An 18554-nucleotide genomic window follows, 5' to 3' on the forward strand; every position below is an offset into this window, starting at 1 on the left:
CTTTTGCAAATTCTCCATTGATAACTGTCCCTGTGTGGAGTTTTTCCCACAGGTAAAGAACATATTGAAATTCAATAATTATATTGCCAACTGTATTATTTCACCCACTTTTCTCAATTTCTTGTGTCTTTGTGCATAAACATACAAATCATATTTTCGAGTAATTTATCATTCAATATACATTTTAATCGCTTGATGAGGCCATCAGGTTGTGGGTGAAAAACACTTGTGTAATTCAATTTAATGCCCAATAATTCATACAGTTTTTGAAGTGTACATGACATGAAAGCTGTGCCTTGGTCAGTCAGGATCTCTTTTGGGATCCCAGTTTAGGAGTGAATCCCCACAACCATGCTCCAAAAAACATAATACATTTTTTACTTTATAAAGAAGCAGAAAGGATGACCACCATAAATATATGAATACAGATATTATCATATTGCTATGTATGTTGATTGGCTTGTTATGTTTGGGAGTGGCTCTCATGCACACTTTTGACATTGATAACTGTTAGATAAGGCAAAAGCAAAAAGAGACTAAAGCTTTAAAGTGTGATCTATATCACAGTGATTATAATTTGAATGTATATTCAATATAGAAATGAAGATAGAAATATGAAGAAAGCATTTAAACAAATTATATAAAAAGTTTGTTCCGAAGTTGTTTTCATCATAATGCTATGTATGCTTTGTCTGGTTTTGGGCGTGGCTTTTGGACACTCTTTTGGTACTGATGGTTGATAAAAGCACAAGCACAAAACGATTTTCACTATTACAGAGCACAAATCCACTAAAGACACCTAAAGACCAAAGCTTTAAGGTATGATCTATAAAACAATGATTTATGATTATAACGCTTGTAATGCTTCATAATATATTTAATTAACAAATATAGATAGAAGTATATAAAGAAAGAATTTAAATGAATAACATATAAAGTTGGTTTTAGAGATTACTTATGCAAGGTTTTTTTTTTTTTTTTCTTCACAGCTTTAATGATGAACTTCACAAATCTGCTCATGAGGACATTTATCTATCCAAATCTTATAATGATCCTCATAACAAGTCAGACTCTGACCTTTAAGATTTTAAAAACATCATCCAAGATGCATCAGGACATAACTCGTGATGCAATTTTACAGACAACAGCCAATATCTGCAGATCAAGAGCACTCCAGCAGGGACGAAATTTCATTCTGGTAGATAACATTTTTTATATTTATTGAAATATAAAGTTATTTCTAAGAAAACTATATTTTTATATTGGATCGTCTTGTGCTTTTCATTTTGCAGCCAGCCACGCTGACAGTGAAGTCAGTAGCAAGAAGCTGTTACTCTGATTCAGCCAAAGATTTTCAAAATAGCATTAATGACATAAATGGACACAATGCCTTGGTCGATCTTCAGCATGTTTTTCATGCACCTTACCATTTTGACAACGAGGAGATTTTGGCCGGACGAGAACTTATTACTGAAGGACTTTTTGCTGTGAAATACAGTATCAAGGAGCAGAGCTATGAAGCTGCCAGAAAGGCGCTTGGCAAAATCCTACACACTCTGCAGGTATGACACCATGTTGCTGTAAAATAGTGGTATTGCTAATAATTGAGATGAAAATATATTGCGTCTTTTTAAATCAAATTAAAGATGTTATACTGCATTGCTGTGATTTCTAAAGAGGTGTCCTTCTTTCATTGGACATTAGTTGCTATTAAGCAGAATACAAGGTTTAACATTCAATACTCAATTTAGTTTGAGCAACTGTTTAATTTAGTTTGAGCAACTGTGTTGTAATTCTGATCCTGCTCCATGGCTTTCTCTAAGGATTTCTACAGTCATAGTAACTGGATTGAAATGGGAAAAACAGAACCCTTTTCCAGCCTGATTAAACCAGACACCCCAATTACCAACATAGCAGGTAAATGATCCAGCGCTGTAGGTATTTGTCTGCTGTTGAGTTAACCTGTTTTTCTTGTGATCCATATCTACTGAAATACTTTCAGTTTTGGTTTGTGTGTTCTATTGTCTTTTAACATGCAACTTGCATTCAAAAAGTTTAAAACTCCACCTGCTCTTACCTCCTCAGTAGCTTTCAAACAGAAAAAAATGCATTATTCCAATTCAGTTTTTCACCACAGCAGCTGTTAGCCAATAAAATGTGATTAACCAAATTAAGGGATGGTTCTGAAACAGGCAATGGAATCATAACAGCATATATCTAATGAGGACCAAAATAATAATTGCAAATCACTATAATAATTGTAATCACTGCACAAAAAATATGATGTTACACATATATAATAAGCTGAAACTAACAATAATAACATATGCCTCATTTCCAGCTGCCAAACTAATAGTCCAGCTTTAGATTTCATGGTCCTGGACAGGGTGCCAACCCATCACAAGGCAAAAGACACACACACACACACACACACACATATGCATATTCAAACACTACACACATTTAAGCCACTCAGCCTACAATGCATGTCTGTGGATTGTGGAAGAAAACCCCCAAAACATGGGAAGAACATGCAAATTTCACACAAGGAAGATGTTGGAATTAAACCTCCGGCCCTGGAGGTGCAAGGCAAATGTTTGGTAAAAAAAAATGGTTGAACCATTCAATCAAATAAAATGATTATTGCATGTGGGGGCATGGTGGCTTAGCACATTTGCCTTGCACCCTAATGGCTTGTTGTTCAAATCCCACCTCTGCCCTTTGTGAAATTTGCATGTTTTATTGATGTGTTTCTTGTTTGTTTGATTGATTGACTATTAAATATTAATACCTAGTATAATTATTTATCTATTTTGGTCAGAAAACACCACTACACATATCTAGTTTGTTTATCTACCTGTGAATAGTTTAGTGAAACTTCCTATTGAAAATCTTGTTCAGTGGATCCATGGCTACGCTTAATGTATCGTGAATGTTATACTATTAAGTGAAAACTAATCTAGCTTGTGCACAATATAATATATAGGGTTTTTATGCAACTTTGCCTTCTTAACTGTTTTGGCAGATTCAGAAACATGCAGGAAATGTACTGATGACATCTGCACAGGAAACATTCTGGAGGATGTCATTTCACAGCAGAAACTAACAACAGGATACTTTGGAATGTATAAACCACAAGGTAATGCTTTAAACTGTTTAAAGCGTCTACATATTGTCCGGGGTAACTGGTTTGAGATGAAGTTACAGAAAATTGTTAAATGGTTTTATTCATATTTTTTACTTGCCCTCTAAAATAATTCTAAAATAATAAAATGTAAACAATTTATTTAAAATACATGTTCAAACCAATTTCAACCACTTTGACAAACAAATTAAATCTTTTGTATCTTCATGTTTCGTTTTATCTTAAGGAAAGTGCAGCCATGGAGGATTAGGTGATCTAACGACTCAGGGGCAAGGTGGCATAAATAAGGATGCTACATCTTCAAGCCATGGTCATTTACATGAAGCAGCCGCATCAGTAGCCACTGCTGCTACCAGAGAACTACTGCAGGATATTAGAGCAGCAGTTGGAGATTCAGAGTTTCTTAGGTATCTGAAAAAATAATAAAATTGGATTCAAAATTGGATTTAAGCAATGATATGAATAAAAGCAACTGCACATAAACACTTCTATTACCGTAATTACTGCATTCATATTTCCCATTTGTTATTCATATAAAAGAAAAACAAAGTCAGGCATTTCCACTGGCTCAGCAGGTTTATCTGCTCAGTAGTGAGACAGGTACTCACTATTCTTGTTCTTTTCTCTCAGAATGTTGGGACTCAGCCAGACTTCAGTGGTTTGTTTTGTTATAGACACCACTAGCAGCATGTCTGATGACATTGATGAAGTGAGGAGAATTACTTCATCTATCATTGACAGTAATGCAGGCACTGCAAATTCAGAATATATCCTTGTGCCTTTTAATGACCCTGGTAAGCTTTATTCCTAGAATGCAGCCTTTTTATACATCAGTACAACTCTTATACAACATTTATAAGTCAGTAAACATACACTTGCTAAATACAATGAAATTCTTACTTTGTGACAATAGAAGTAATATGCAAAGCTTTTCTGAAATATAGAGCAAGCACTGGTACAAAGAGTATTGCTGTTCCTCCCAGTGGGTAGAAATTGTTAGACAGAATTGACAATGACAGGCTCCGGAGATGTGTGCCAAAGGTTAAAAAAATATGATGTTGAATGTCGCTTGACTTTTGTCTTACATATGGTACAGTGGGTTTATATAAACAAACTAACTAACTAATTTTCACTGCTCTTACACTTTCTTTCAGATTATGGTCCACTTATAAGAACAAATGATCCTAATGTGTTTAAACAGCAACTCAGTGAACTTACAGCTGTTGATGGAGGAGATTCTCCTGAAATGAGTCTCTCAGCACTCCAAGTATGATACAATCAGATCATAATTTGCTGTACTGGTTGGTTTTCTTTAAGTGTCATGTTATTGTAATTTTTAAAATGATATTATTGACTTATTATTGATTCCTTTCTATTGGTCATTGGTGGCACTGTGGTAGGTTTCTCACCTGCTATACAGAAGGCCCAGGTTCAATTCCCAGCCATTGGATGCAATGCCAGTCCCAAGCCCGGATAAAATGGGAAGGTTATGTCACAAAGGGCATCTGGTGTAAAACCTGTGCCAAGTTGTTGTGTGGACCAGTTGGTCCCCTGTGGCAACCCCTCACACACAAGGGAGCAGCTGACAGATCAATGACATTGACTCATTTCCATTATGCATTTGGTAGAATAAAGTAAACTAATTCTAAAAAAGATATAACATATTATGAAGAAAAATATGCTTGATCAGCCATATAATCACTCATTTAGTCAATCACTCACTCATATAGTTAGTAGTCAGTAAGTCAATCAGAGCCTTAGTGATTCAGACCATATTCTCTGTCAGTCTAGTCAGTTATTCTAGCAGTGAATTATTCGGACAGTCCCTCTATCAGACAGCCAGTAAGTCAGCTGGTCAGTGACTCATCAATTATTCAATATCTCATTTACATTTTAACAATAACATTGACAAAGCATTGATGAATCACAAGCATAAAATTAACACTCATTTCATTCTTTTTGTTTTAGCTCGCCCTCACTGGATCTCCAGCACAGACACAGATTTTTGTTTTCACTGATGCTGATGCAAAAGATAAAGAGTTGAAAAACACTGTGCAAGCACTGATTGAGAGAACCAAGTCTGTAGTGAGTACATATAAACCTTAATATGTAAACGTCAAAATATCATGCTATGTTTTAGAGTTTTTGAGAATTTTATAAAAATGATATATGTACTGATCATTTATTCTCCATTTTGTATTCATTGTGACACATTTACATAAACATGAGATAATCTGAAAAATAGGCAAAATGCTGATAAAATCTTCTTTCTTTTCCAATTTGAAGGTGACTTTCATGCTAACTAACACCATTAGTTCTCGGCGTCGCAGAAGGAGTGCTGACCGTGCAGATGGCCAGCAACTAGTCTCCCCTCAGCTTTTCAATTCACAGATCTACCAGGACCTGGCTCATACCTCTGGGGGCCATGCTATTGAGGTCACCAAAGATACTCTGTCCCAAGCTACTGACATTATTGCAGTTACCTCCCGATCTACACTGGTAATTAAAGACATTCTTTAATAATAGGATAAAGCTACCTTATTTGGCTACATTTTTGTTGCATTATAACCAAGACTTGGACTGCCATTCCATTTAAAGTGTGCTCCTGGTATCAGATTCACTGTGACCCTGAACAGGGTATAGCACTTAATGTATCTAAATGAATGAATGAATAAATGTTACCATAACATTAAATAGAAAGATGGACATTATTAAAAATATGTAAAAGCAACATAAGTGGAAATTTTGCCATTAATATAGATACATAACATAACTAACTTCTTTTCTTCTTCAGGTTACGCTTTTCCAGGCTGTAAGAAATCCAGCAAAAGCTGAAAAATTGTCAGCCTTTGTAGATTCTTCTGTGCAAAACTTGATCATTTACATCACAGGCAATTCTCCAGAATACACCATCACCAGCCCCTCAGGTGTGTATATTGTGAAATTAATCAAAACCCTTATTCTGCGATGGCACACAGAATCTCGTGAAAAGTCAATATATTACTATAGCACTATGATAAATCTTTATAATAATATTATTATCAAACCTAGGAGTCTCACAGAGCAGCACTGAACTGGATGGAGCTTTGGGGCTTATTCAGAAAGTTGGTAACTTCCACACAGTGCAACCAACTATTACAGAGAAGACTGGGTGGTGGGTTTTCGACATGAAATCGACACAGCCCTACAGCATCAGAGTTGTTGGTAAAACTAAGTCTCTTTCACTTCCCAATTCTCTTAGTAGATATCTCCTGCTCAGTTGTGCATAAATAAATGACTAAAGACATGTTCAGTCAGTAAATACAGTATTTTACTATTATATTTTAGTAATATTTTTTTATTTACTATTCAGGTCAAAGTGAGGTTGACTTCCTCTTTGACTTCATAGAATCTTCACAAGGGCTTCATGCAAGCTATGTTGCATTAAACAGCAGGCCTGCAGCAAGTAAGTTAACAACTCATCCAAAGTGATAATCATGTAGCGAATTTAGCTCAACATTTAAATATTTAAGTGTAATTATAACGGGTTACAATTAATTATAAATATTCAAATGGGGGTTTTAGAACTAACTGTTAGAGAATAAATAACACAATTATTTGATTTGTTCATCCAGCGAACAGACAGTATAATTATGTATTAATTCCAGGGAAAGTTATCTTCCTGGCCAAGAAAGAATAAATACTTTATAAGGTACTAGCTGTAATTTAGCACGTAGCAAGAGCAATGTTCAGGGACCCCGAAATTGTGAGCAAAGCACAGAAACAATCACTCGTGAATCAAATGCATTTAATAAAACAGAAACACCCAACACATACTACATAAAAGAAAGGATAAGGATTATAGAGAGGGGATAAGTAGGCAAAGAGAGATTGAGATTAAAGAAGGGAATACGGAGGAAATCAGAACGAGAGAGAGAGTGAGAGAGAGAAAGAGATAAGGAACTAGAGATCAAATATGGCCAGTTTCAGATCGAGTTTTGATTACAGCTGTGTGAGAATCATCAAGGTAATTAGGATTTGCCTTAATAAAGGGTCTTCTGCTTAAAATTGCGGATCTAAAGTAATTAGTAACTTTTACTTGCATTGGTTCGTTGATAAGAGTCCTGATGTAGTGGATCAAGGAGGTTCGGAGATTCAAAGTCCTCAGAGCAAGCACGAGATTCTGCTGGAATGAAAAAGGTTTCGGTGGTGCAAACAAAGTTCTTCAATTGAAGCTGCCGGCAAAGTCTCAGAAGAAAGTGAAAGTCTTGTCCCGAAGAAAGATCGGAGTCGAGTCGGGCAACGATAGAAGAGGTCATGCCGGGAAGAAAAGGTGCGGGGTTGGCCCCCGTGGGGCCGAGCTGAGCTGAGCCGGACAAAAAGCCAAAGCTGGACAAAAAGCTGAGCAACGATAGATGGGTGCTTAGGGTTTTTATAGATCCCTTGGTCGCACCCAGTTTTTCAGAGTGACCAATCCAACACCTGAAACTTTTGGAGGGAAAGAGTTTCTTTGTCTCCGCTCGGTCACTCATTTGCATACTTTATGTTGAAGTCGGGGAATGGATAAAGTTTCAATTAAAGTATAGTAGGCTCATGTCATGTCCTTGAATGACCATATGGCATACACTATTGCTTATAAAAGTAAAAGAGGATCATTTTGATACTAGACATGAAAGAGACAGTGTGAGAGGAAAGGAAACTGGGTATAAGTAATTAAACATATAATCTTATCTTATAAAACATGTTCTGTTTCAAGCAAAACACAGAACAACAGGCAATGAGTGGTAATACAACAATAAAAATATAAAGGCAAAAAGGGGAATACATATACAGGTGTGTTAGGCATGGGTCAGGTAGGGTTTTACGATTGTTTTATTGAAACTTGAATAAAGGAACTCTCCTTATGTGTGTGCATGTGGGGGTCAGGATGAGCGTTTCCAGATGCTTTGGGTGTGTGTGTGTGTGTGTATATGTGTGTGTGTGGGTGTGTGTGTGTATGTATATGTGTGTGTGTGTGTGTCTTCAGTCAGAACTTTGGTCATCCCCCGGTCAAGGCATTGATTCGGTTTAGATTAGGGAATTCTTGTCGACTTTTAACGGCAGTAAAACTGCTAGGCGCAAGGTGATTTGCATGTTAAGGTCACAAGTTGATGGGAAGTTCCAGCGGTGTGAGGCTGGGCTATCAGTACTGATGGTCTGCAGAACTCCAACATTCATGGAGGCAGGATTCCTACTTTGTCTCCAGTCTCGTTGGGGGGGTCATTGGTTATCCAGAGCCATCAGACATCCCGGAACCTGGCTCCCATGAGTTACAGCATGTCGGTTGAGTCAAAATTAAATGACTATAAGCGAAATAGGTCAGTTGTGAGCTGCGTAATGGTTAATTGAGTTTTTGAGAAGGATGCAACGAACCCCATGAGCAAGTGAGCCGACCGGGAGACGCTACAGTTCCCCCCTTTTGGATGAGGAGTAACCTGTAGGGGACATCTTCGGCCAACAGTTGCCGGAAAGGTCGGCTAACAGGTGGCTCATGAGGGTTAGAGGGCAGGTGGATCAGGATGGTTGGATGCCCTCTAGTGCCAGTTCCGAACTCTGCTTAGAAACAGGGTAGATTGTTGGGTCTTTTACAGCTTTCTTGGGAACAGTCCTTTGCTTAGTGTAGGCTTTGTGTGCCTACGCTACAATCAATTAAATCTGAACTTTAAAACTAAAGTTTCTTCTCTATTTTCCTTTTCAGACACCAATGTCACCCTGTTGGTGACCATGGTCGGTGGGGACACTGTGCAACCTACAGAGGTGTCTCTGGTAGAAACTTCAAGTTCAAATTCCTTTAATGGAATAATAGAATTGGTAACTAGTGGGCAGTACATGGTGACCTTCAACAGCATTCCAGTAGGAAAATTTACTGTTCATGTGGTTGGACAGATCGGTCCCTCTCGAGCCTCAGATAACACCTTTCAGAGACAATCACCAACTCAATTCCAAACATCAAATGTGAACATTACTGTAAGTTTAAATACAAAGAAATTAATGCTTAAAATGAGCAATTATCTAGGCACAATTATCTATAATAATTAAGTAAAATGTAAAAAATATCTTTCTTTGTTTTTTCAAATTAATCAAATTCAAATATCTTTTTGAAATAAGTATTCAGTCTCATGTCCTTGAGTTGGCAAATCTTTGTGAAATGGAAGATGGCTGAAAGCCATTTTATTGACCAATAATAATAATAATAATAATAATCATCATCATTATCATCATCATAATAATATGTGAGTTATAAGTATGTTCATTCATTATTTGGTGAAGTGGGATTATTTACTTTCTTTCTATATACTGACAGACTCAACCACTTGGAACAATGGAACCAGGAAAACAATTCACTCTGCCTTTCACTGTTACAACCAGTGGCACTGGAGGAATCTTCAATATCAGTGTCAGCAATGATCGCAATTTTGACACTCGCTATAACTCGTCTATCACTCTGGTTAGTGGGGTCAGTGCAAATGGCTCAGTAACTCTGACTGTTCCTGAAAATACTCCCTCTGGAACTGATGTCACTGTGACAATTGAAGCTGAAGCACCAAATGGAAGTGACTTCAACTATGTTGTGCTGCGTCTTTCTGTCATTGCTCCGGTAATTATTTTACATTACATTAAATATTTCAGGATTCTTAGAAACAAATTGTAAGTTCCTAAATTCAGTTGTTGAACAGAAGGCGATTTGATTCTTACCATTGCTGAACTGATCATTTAAAATATATGGCAGTTTGGTAAAAACCCACTAGATGTCACTTCTCTAAAATCTGGCAAACATTTAACATTGATATCTCAGATTTTGAACGAAATATTTTTTCCTCCCTGTACTACTACTGGGTACTGTAGCAAGCTTATGGGTGTGACAAGCTAAACACAGACACCCCAGAACCAGAGATGTTTAAAACGCGTTCTTTATTTTAAATCACAAGGTTTTGGTGAAGCGTTTAAGTCATCATAGTGTGCAGAACTGATGTCTTAGTGGTGCCAGGCCATTAAAGCTTCTAGGCAGTGCATTGACCCAGGGCATGGTGTGGGGCACAGCAGTTTGGGGAGCATAGTCTTCGCCATCTGCATCAAACTCTGTGGAAAGGAGATGGAGAGAGCAATTAAGATCACTCCATGGTAACTGTCACCTAACAAAGGTAAAGAATTTCTACCACCAGCTGGCTGTGAGGAGAGTTTTTGCTGCCCCACCCTGCAGCCATGTGGTCTTTTGTTTACCTCACTGGGGTGCTGAAACCCTTCTCAGGTCTGAGCCTACTGCCACTGGGTGCTGGTCCCACATGGTGTGCCTCCTTGACAGGCCATTTGTGTTGCCATTGTGGGCTCCTGCTCTGTGCTGGACTCCTCATTGGTAGCTTGACAGTGGGCCTCTGGGACTCTATAGATCTGCTGCCTTACCACCTCTCCCAGGGGGTATTGTCATCTTGTAGTGAGTGGACCAAGTGTATTAGTCTGGGGGTCGAGTAGAACACATTAGCGAACTGATCCACTATCTCCAACAGATCTTGGTCCTGGGAGAGTGTAAATCTTTCCTCCTACACATCAGGGTACGCTCCTTTGGATCTGTGGGGAAAACAGCAAACGCAGACAATAATGGTGACAACTCGATCCACTTTTTAAAAACATTTATGTGATATTACTGGGTGTCTGTGCCCTTATGTAGATGTAAGAAAGGAGGAGTTCCCCATTCCTCCTCTCCTCATCTAGAACCCACTTAAGCATCTGCTTAGGCATTTGATTATAACTCTCAAACAGCCCATTTGTCTGGGGGCCACAGGTGCTTAATCTGCAACAGCCAATAAAGATCAGTTGTTATCTGGGACACAAAGGGCATTCCTTGAACTTTGGGAATCTCAGTGTGGCAGACTTCGAAAAGGAGGTCACAGGATTAGCCCTGCCACTCCGTGTGATAGTACAAGAGCCTATCAAAGACAGAGAAGTACGATGCTGCCAGTCTTTGGCCAGGGTTGACGTTGACCCCTTCCACTTGGTGCACCTGGCTCCAGCATTGCTTTAGCCAGTTATCCTTCTTCTACTTAAAGTTGCCTCTCTGGTGATCTATTGGAACACAGATAAGACAGGGTTAGGGTTCATAGGTGTCTCACTTTCTGTGGTGTTCCCAGCATCCATATGCCAGGACAAAATTTTACCCTTCAGTGTGCTATAGATGGCCGCCTGCATGAGTGGTAGTGCATAGTAGGCCAGCTGGACCTTCCCCCAAAAGCAAGGGTGCAAGGACAAAAGCCAACTTGTCCCGGCTCCAATCTTCACAAATGGTGGTCCTCTCAAAAGTTTGTAGGTGGGCCTCGATGTCATCCTCACTGCTTAGCATTGGAAGTTAGTCTTCACTGTCTGCATCAAACTCTGTGGAAGAGATCAAGAGAGCTTTAGCATCAATCCATGATAACTTCCCCAAGCCTGCTGGGTCCATGTACTGTCTGTGCTTCTCACTGAGGGCAAAGATTTTCTAGAGTGGGCAGTGGTGTGGGCGCCACCATCACAGGGTGTATAAAACCTTTGTGTGATATTCTCATACAATGATGCTTTGATGGTGTTTTGGATATTTTGGACATGTCGTATTGACATGAGCCTAATCAAATCAGTTCATAATTGTATACCAGTGTTCAAGATGGCAGTGATGATCCAGAATTGAAACATTAAATGCATAAATGCAATAATCTTTAAAGAGTATTTAAAATGTTAGACCTTGCATATTCAGCCCATACTTTTGTAGTTGTGTATATAGTCATTATATCCGTTTGTGTATGAATGTAACACTTTTTCTACTTCTTTAAGGTAAAAGATATTATTCCTCCAGTATGTGCAGCAGTAAGCATAAATGCTGACTGCTCAGGCAACTGCAGCTTCTCCTCATGGTACCTCCTTACCAATGTGACTGACAGGTCAGGTATCCAGAGTGTAAGAGTCATCAAGGGAAACGGCACACTCAGCACCACCAGCGTGCTCAGTTCCACAGGTGTGAATGTCACTATGGTGGACTACAGCTCCTCTTGCTGTTCCCGAGAGTTGGAACTAGTTGCTGTGGATACAGTGGGAAATGTTGCCACCTGCTTCAAATCTAAAGCTGCACCAAGCATCCTTACTTATGGTGTAGAATTTTGCTTTTTATCAGTCTGTCTTTGGGTAAACATAGGAATATCAATTTACAGATTCATGCAGCACTAAGAGAAAAAACTAAATGTATTTGAAATAGAAAGAAATATTATTTGCATAATATACTTAGTGATTTTAAGCGCTGTATGTATTCATGTATTATTAAATGATCTGTTGTTATTTTATGTGAATAATTAAATGTCAGGGCACATGCATATCGTTTACGGTAAGTCAAGTCAAAAAAAACACCTATCAGAAGGATTTTCATGCAAATTTGTTTTAATCATGACATTCTCATGTAAAATTTTAAAATATAAACGCATTTTTTAAATTGCAGATCAGTATGTATACATTCAGCATAAGGTTTTAAGGTTCTTAGTATTATTATTCAATTTACATATATGCCTTGTATGTGTTAGTATAAGGGATAAACAATCTATTTTTATTTCCAATAAGTAAGTGCTAGCACTTAAATTGCAAAGGGATTTATAGATGATGGTGTGGGGATGATGTGTACTTCCATTATAAAGCTATTGTGTGTAATATTTACTTTTTTCAGTGTATACAGTGTTTCCAGGTCAACCCACCATTATTTTGGTGCAATGTAAAGAGATTGTAAGGTTTCTGTACTGTTTTTCAGGGTGTGTTAAATGTGGTTGAGAAATAAGTTCAATAATTTCCTCTGTGTATATAAACATGTATATATAACCAGACAATCTGCATCCTGACAGAACTTGGAAGGACTTTCAAAAATATCACACACTGAAGTACTTAATGTTCAAAATATTGAGAAAAGTGTCAGGGAATAGAGACAAAGGCAGGTGCCACATTGGCCTTATAGGGAAGGGCCTGCAGGTTAAGCTGTTGTGGTGTTGCATACAATGTAGTTGTACCGAGCTGACCTGCTAAAGGGGCTCATATCTGGGAAGGGGCTCATCAATTTAGCCGTCTGTGCCATAAATCAGATGGTCCATGCCATTGGCTGTTTCATAAAAGCATTTAGTTGCCACAGAGAGGCAATCTGACAGAGATAAAAGAAAGGGACAACCTTTCTTTTAGACATCCTGGTGTCTCCTAAGGGCCTGTTCTTCCTTTGCTGAAGTGAGGAGCTAGGGCTAGGCCAGTACCCACCAGCCCCAGCCTGGCCTACTGAGGCAGGAAAAGAACGCTAACCTTGCAGCGTGAGCCACCCCATGTAAAATCTGGGTGGCTGGCTAGCGCTTAGGGGCAGGTCCCCCAGGCAAGAGACAACCATCTCTGCCATGTGGGCCAGAAAGGAATCCTAATGCCCGAAGGCTAGGGTTCTCAGGGATGCTCCTTTAGGGCCATTTCCACTGCTGCCTACCCCACCACCTCCAGTGCTTTGGGGTTTAGCCATGACCACCCATCCTCCTGCTCCTTATGTGTTGCCACCTCCTGGGTTAGCCCCTGCCAGCTTGCTGTTTCAGGGCACTATGCAAGGTGAAAACAGTGAGAGTCTAAAACCTGTCTCATCTGGCAGTGGGGAAGCTTCTGCCGGGTGCACCACAATGAGTTCTGTGGGAAAAGGCTCCAGAATCCAGTTTCCCTCCCGTTCTACTTCTTTCAGGGTGTGCTGCCCACTGCTGTTGACACAGACCAAACTATTACTGTTAGTGTAAATGTTAACTGTTCAGGCAACTGCAGTCTGCAGCCTCTCCTCATGGTACCTCACTGCCAACGTGACTGATGGAAATTGATCAATTGTTCAGACTGTGAGAATCCTCCAGAGAAATGGCAACCTCACCACCAATACTGTGCTCAGTGACACTATGGTCATCTACAATGCCTCTTGTTGTTCCTCAGACCTGGAACTGGTTGCTGTGGATGAAGTGGGAAATGTTGCCACATGTTTTAAATCTGTAAGAGCAACAGAAGCAGTTTTTGCCTTCAGTCTCAAATTGGTGTGATTGATCTTCATTAAAGACATTCACATCCAAGGTAAAACTGTTTCCCGAGTCATTTGCTAGTAATTACAGGCTTATTGCTATTACATGGTTATACAGGGTTATAATGTTTCATGTTCTGGTATAGCTTACATTTTCTTGCCTGAATAATTTTATTTTAATGCTTAAATTTAAGTGCATTTATTTTTAAATAACTTATAACTGGTATAAGGTGATTTAAGCCATGTACTTCATAGAACATTATTCAAAAAAAACATCTGTTGATTCCTGCCTATGATTTAAGATACTGCCTATGTCTTTCCCTTGTATTTTTTTCTTTCTCTTGATTTGCTATTAACTAAATTAAAATGTCTCTGTACACAGACTCAATCATTTACAATAATTAACTGTAAATAATTTTGTGTCATTATATATTAACTTTACCTATATAAAGAAAGATGTAGACAGGTCTAGCTAGAAGCAGCAGCCTTTATTATTGCCATACATACATACATACATTCATACAGCACAGTGGAATACATTTCTTTGCATATCTCAGCTTAGGAAGTTGAGGTCAGGGGAGAGGGGCAGTCATGATTTAAATATGTATATGTAAACCTATAATCTGTAAATTTATGTCCTGTCCTTCTTTCTGACCAGTACCACCAGGGAGATGGTGGTGTCAGATGGTGGAATGTCATCTGATGAGGAGATCTCATGGGAAATGAGGTTGGTACAACCAGCTATCTGAGCACTTTCTGATCGACCTTCGGGGGCTCAAATAAGATGGTTGTGCCCATGAAAAAGGATGTGCAAGTTGCTGTTACTAATTTTAATGTGCTGCCTGGAATGTGACACACACTATGCCCTTGTACCTCCACATTTCCTCCACAATGATTAAGAAATTCCTGAGAAACTTTCGAATTTCAAATAAGGTCATTCCATACAGAACAGAAAGCTCCTGGTGGCAGTTACTGAGTGCATTAATTCCAAAAATACCAGGGGTGTCAGTGCCACCACCCGGGGGATCACAGACTACTAGTACCCAACAACTAGGAACAACACTATCGCACATTTCAATATCTAACTTAACATACCCAATTTAGGGGTTTTCAAGTCAATTAGGTGAGGACATCAGGAGAACAAATGAGTTACCAGCTGTGAGTCCTACACACCCCCTACTAGTTGATGACCCTGTCTACAAATCACTGGGGTGGAACAAGATGAACAAACATGCACAAAAGAGGTATGGTTGCATGCCAAGGCTTGGGTAAGATGATCTATCTCGAAGCTCACTTTATTCAGATGACTGACCCCCACAATCTGAATCTAACCCAGGACCTCCCTGAATCCCATATTGGATTCCACATACTGAAAGGATTGACTGGTTCCAACCCCTTGCCCCACCTGCCATTCCTTCTTTTTTCTAGAGAATTGCTCTAACAACGTTGCAGCAGGATGGTGTCTTCAGCTCTTGACAAAGATCATTATCAGACAGGTATTCAAAAATTGGTCCCTTACAATAACACTGGCGTTTGGAATAGTTTGGGGCAACTGGCTATTCACTTTTTAAAAAGTCTCAGTAGTGCCAAGGAGATTTATTTCTCTTTAATGAGAGATATTTCTCTCATTGTGTTTCCACAATGAGAAAAACGCTTTTTGTGCTCTGTACACCCATATAATTCAGCACTCGACTGATATTTAATCTCATCTCAGGCCTTTCCTTCAAGATGATCAGGAAAAATGCCTGATTGGTGTGCGCTATATTATGTACACTCGTATACACTCATATACACTTGAGCTTCTTTGACCCACTCTTCAATGCCGATACCAGATCTACCATTAATTTTTTTACAGTGTCAGTCTTTTGGAAAGAACACAAACCATTGAACTGAAGCAGCAGTCGTATCAGCTGACCAGGGAGTAACCACATCATATTAGCAGAGCCTGTGCCAAGATCAAGCAACTCAATGCTCCTGCTGCAGTATCTCATTGTCTGCCCTCAATTGGGCCACTAAATCTCTCATTTCTTGCAGTTCATCCTCCATAATTAAACAATGTGGCGGGACTTATTCAGACAAAGCTCTGAAATAAGTTCTGCAAACACATTTACACATAAAGAAATACAAAGTAAAAAGAAAAAAAGCTGTATCACTAAAATTGAATTATCAATTTTATTATCATAGACCTGAAAAAAGGCATATAATAACATTCAACACACATGTACACTCCAGAACTGGATGTCGGCCTACGTAACTCAGAGGACACTTCAATCATACGAGCACCCCTGCACCACAGCACACAACACCCTACTGTGAGCACTGCACAGTACAAGAGCCAGACAAGACCAGACAAGAGCACCACCACCAACACACGGAATGATGCCATACAGGGTGTGTGGATCATATATGCAAAATATCATTTCATCAAAGCTTAAGGGCTTGATGAAAAAATGCATATTTATGTATGTATCGCAGTGGTGGGCCATCAGGGCCAGCAAGGCCTTCTCTGCTGGCCTAAACGACAGTGATCTAAATCACTGACTTGCATTTTAATATATTTAATATATTTTTCCATGAATGTGTATTAAATCATTCCCAATAGTCTATTTTCTACATTTTATAGCTTTTCTCTTGGTTGTGCTGCTTCCAGTAGTGTATATTTATGATAGGAGTATTTATCCAATCATATTTCAGCCAGTGGCTGACATCATGTGTTGCCAGAGTGTAAGAAATCAGATTTTGAGTTGGCGTCACTGGGGCCATCTAGCAGGCATATGATTACGTCAGCAATTTCCCATCCTTTGATTGGATAATTGGAGTAGTCAGAGGCAGAAACTAAATAAAAATATATATATTTTAACTCACAATGGCTGACAGAGGTGAAGAAATCGATTTGGTCACAGACGTCCTTACAAATGCATTTTCAAGGCGGACTGTAATAAAATTGACTATTCCTTGTGAGGTGTGAAATACTGTAGCCTAATTTATTTTTTAATTTGTTATTTAATGGTTGATTTGTATCTATTGCCATGGCATCATAATGATGGTATAGAGGTGGATTAATTCAGGAAGGACACCGGTGAAGGCCTAGGTGTGAAATGCACGGCTGGCCACTGATGTATAGGTACCAACTTATGTCTGTCTCTTTCACAGATGTTATGCAACCTTAATTACCCATGCACTACCATCCACTCCTAACTTTTTACAGTTGCTGAAAATGTTTGCATCATTTACACGTCTGAATTACTGTATTACTAAAAATCTCGATTCAAGTCCTATTAATACAGACAAACCCACTCAACTGCTCTTAAGAGAGGTTTGTTCTTATGAACTTTGGCTTGTAATCCATGCCCTGATCATACCTTTTTGAGAAGACATGGTGGAAGGAGCATGTAGTTTGTCGTTTTTATAGAACCAGATGCTCTGATATTTTAATAAATGATTCTTTCATGTATTCTCCATCTGTGAACACCTTTCTTCACCTTACTATGTTCTGAGCTGGAAAAAAGCTAGCAGTAGTAGTTGAGTTTAGATATTTGGTCCACTTCTTGAAAGTTAATTTGCTCTGATCACAGCAGTTCTGAAATTGTTCTTTTTTGTTCATCAGCTTGGTACTTTTCAACAAATTCTGTGTTTGTTTCTCACCACATATTAGATATACAGATAAGCCAGAATCATTGGCAGTAAAAGCAAATGAATCTGTGCATGCAGAATTGAATATGACAATATATCAAAACACTTTTTTTACAAAATAAAATGTATTCCTTTGAAAATAATAAATGAATAAAATTAAAATAGCTATTATTTATTCACATATTGTAATTATTTTTTCAAAGCTACAGGGATCCACTGTTTGCTGACACTCTTCCCTTTGATAATCTGGTTGCCTTTGTGGTAATTAAATCCTACACCACCTGCATTTGCATCCGCCCTGTGTTTCAAACCTTGCCATGTGACAAATGTTAAATAAAAGAATAATAGCCATGTAAACATTTAACATGGCTAACAAAATGTTAAAAGTAACACGCCTTTTTACTATCTGTGTGCATTCTGCATGTGTCTTTGAGTCACAGTGCACTCCACAATCCATGTTACACATTGCATAATAACATAATAATTGTCTAATATTGTCTCTGACATTGATGATTAGAATATAAGTAAAGCATTATATTTTTAGTTCAAGAAAACATGTAATTATCAGACTTTACATATATCTGTTTAAAATTAAAATATGTTCAAATGATTTATTTAAAAATCAGCCACGTGAATATATTGCTAATAACTGTGATGTTTATATTAGATTATACTGAACAATTTTTAAAAATTAAAGAGAGTACTGCTATAATAGTTAAAGAGAAAATCTGGTTT

At 38.4% G+C, this 18554-nt stretch overlaps 1 protein-coding gene across 1 annotated transcript; it reads left to right on the forward strand.

Moving 5' to 3' along the window:
• Nucleotides 1-715: 715 nt before the first annotated feature.
• Nucleotides 716-14546, forward strand: LOC131346936 (von Willebrand factor A domain-containing protein 7-like). The gene is made up of 16 exons (XM_058380746.1): nt 716-819; nt 990-1198; nt 1293-1562; nt 1824-1917; nt 3026-3139; nt 3372-3552; nt 3776-3939; nt 4300-4412; nt 5114-5230; nt 5432-5644; nt 5940-6072; nt 6197-6349; nt 6498-6590; nt 8862-9130; nt 9468-9761; nt 11963-14546. The coding sequence occupies exons 2-16, from the start codon at nt 995-997 to the stop codon at nt 12350-12352; spliced, it is 2802 nt and encodes a 933-aa protein (XP_058236729.1). The 5' UTR covers nt 716-819; nt 990-994; the 3' UTR covers nt 12353-14546.
• The last annotated feature ends 4008 nt before the right edge of the window (nt 14547-18554 follow it).

This window comes from Hemibagrus wyckioides, linkage group LG03 (assembly GCF_019097595.1).
Source record: "Hemibagrus wyckioides isolate EC202008001 linkage group LG03, SWU_Hwy_1.0, whole genome shotgun sequence".
Lineage (NCBI taxonomy): Eukaryota > Metazoa > Chordata > Actinopteri > Siluriformes > Bagridae > Hemibagrus > Hemibagrus wyckioides.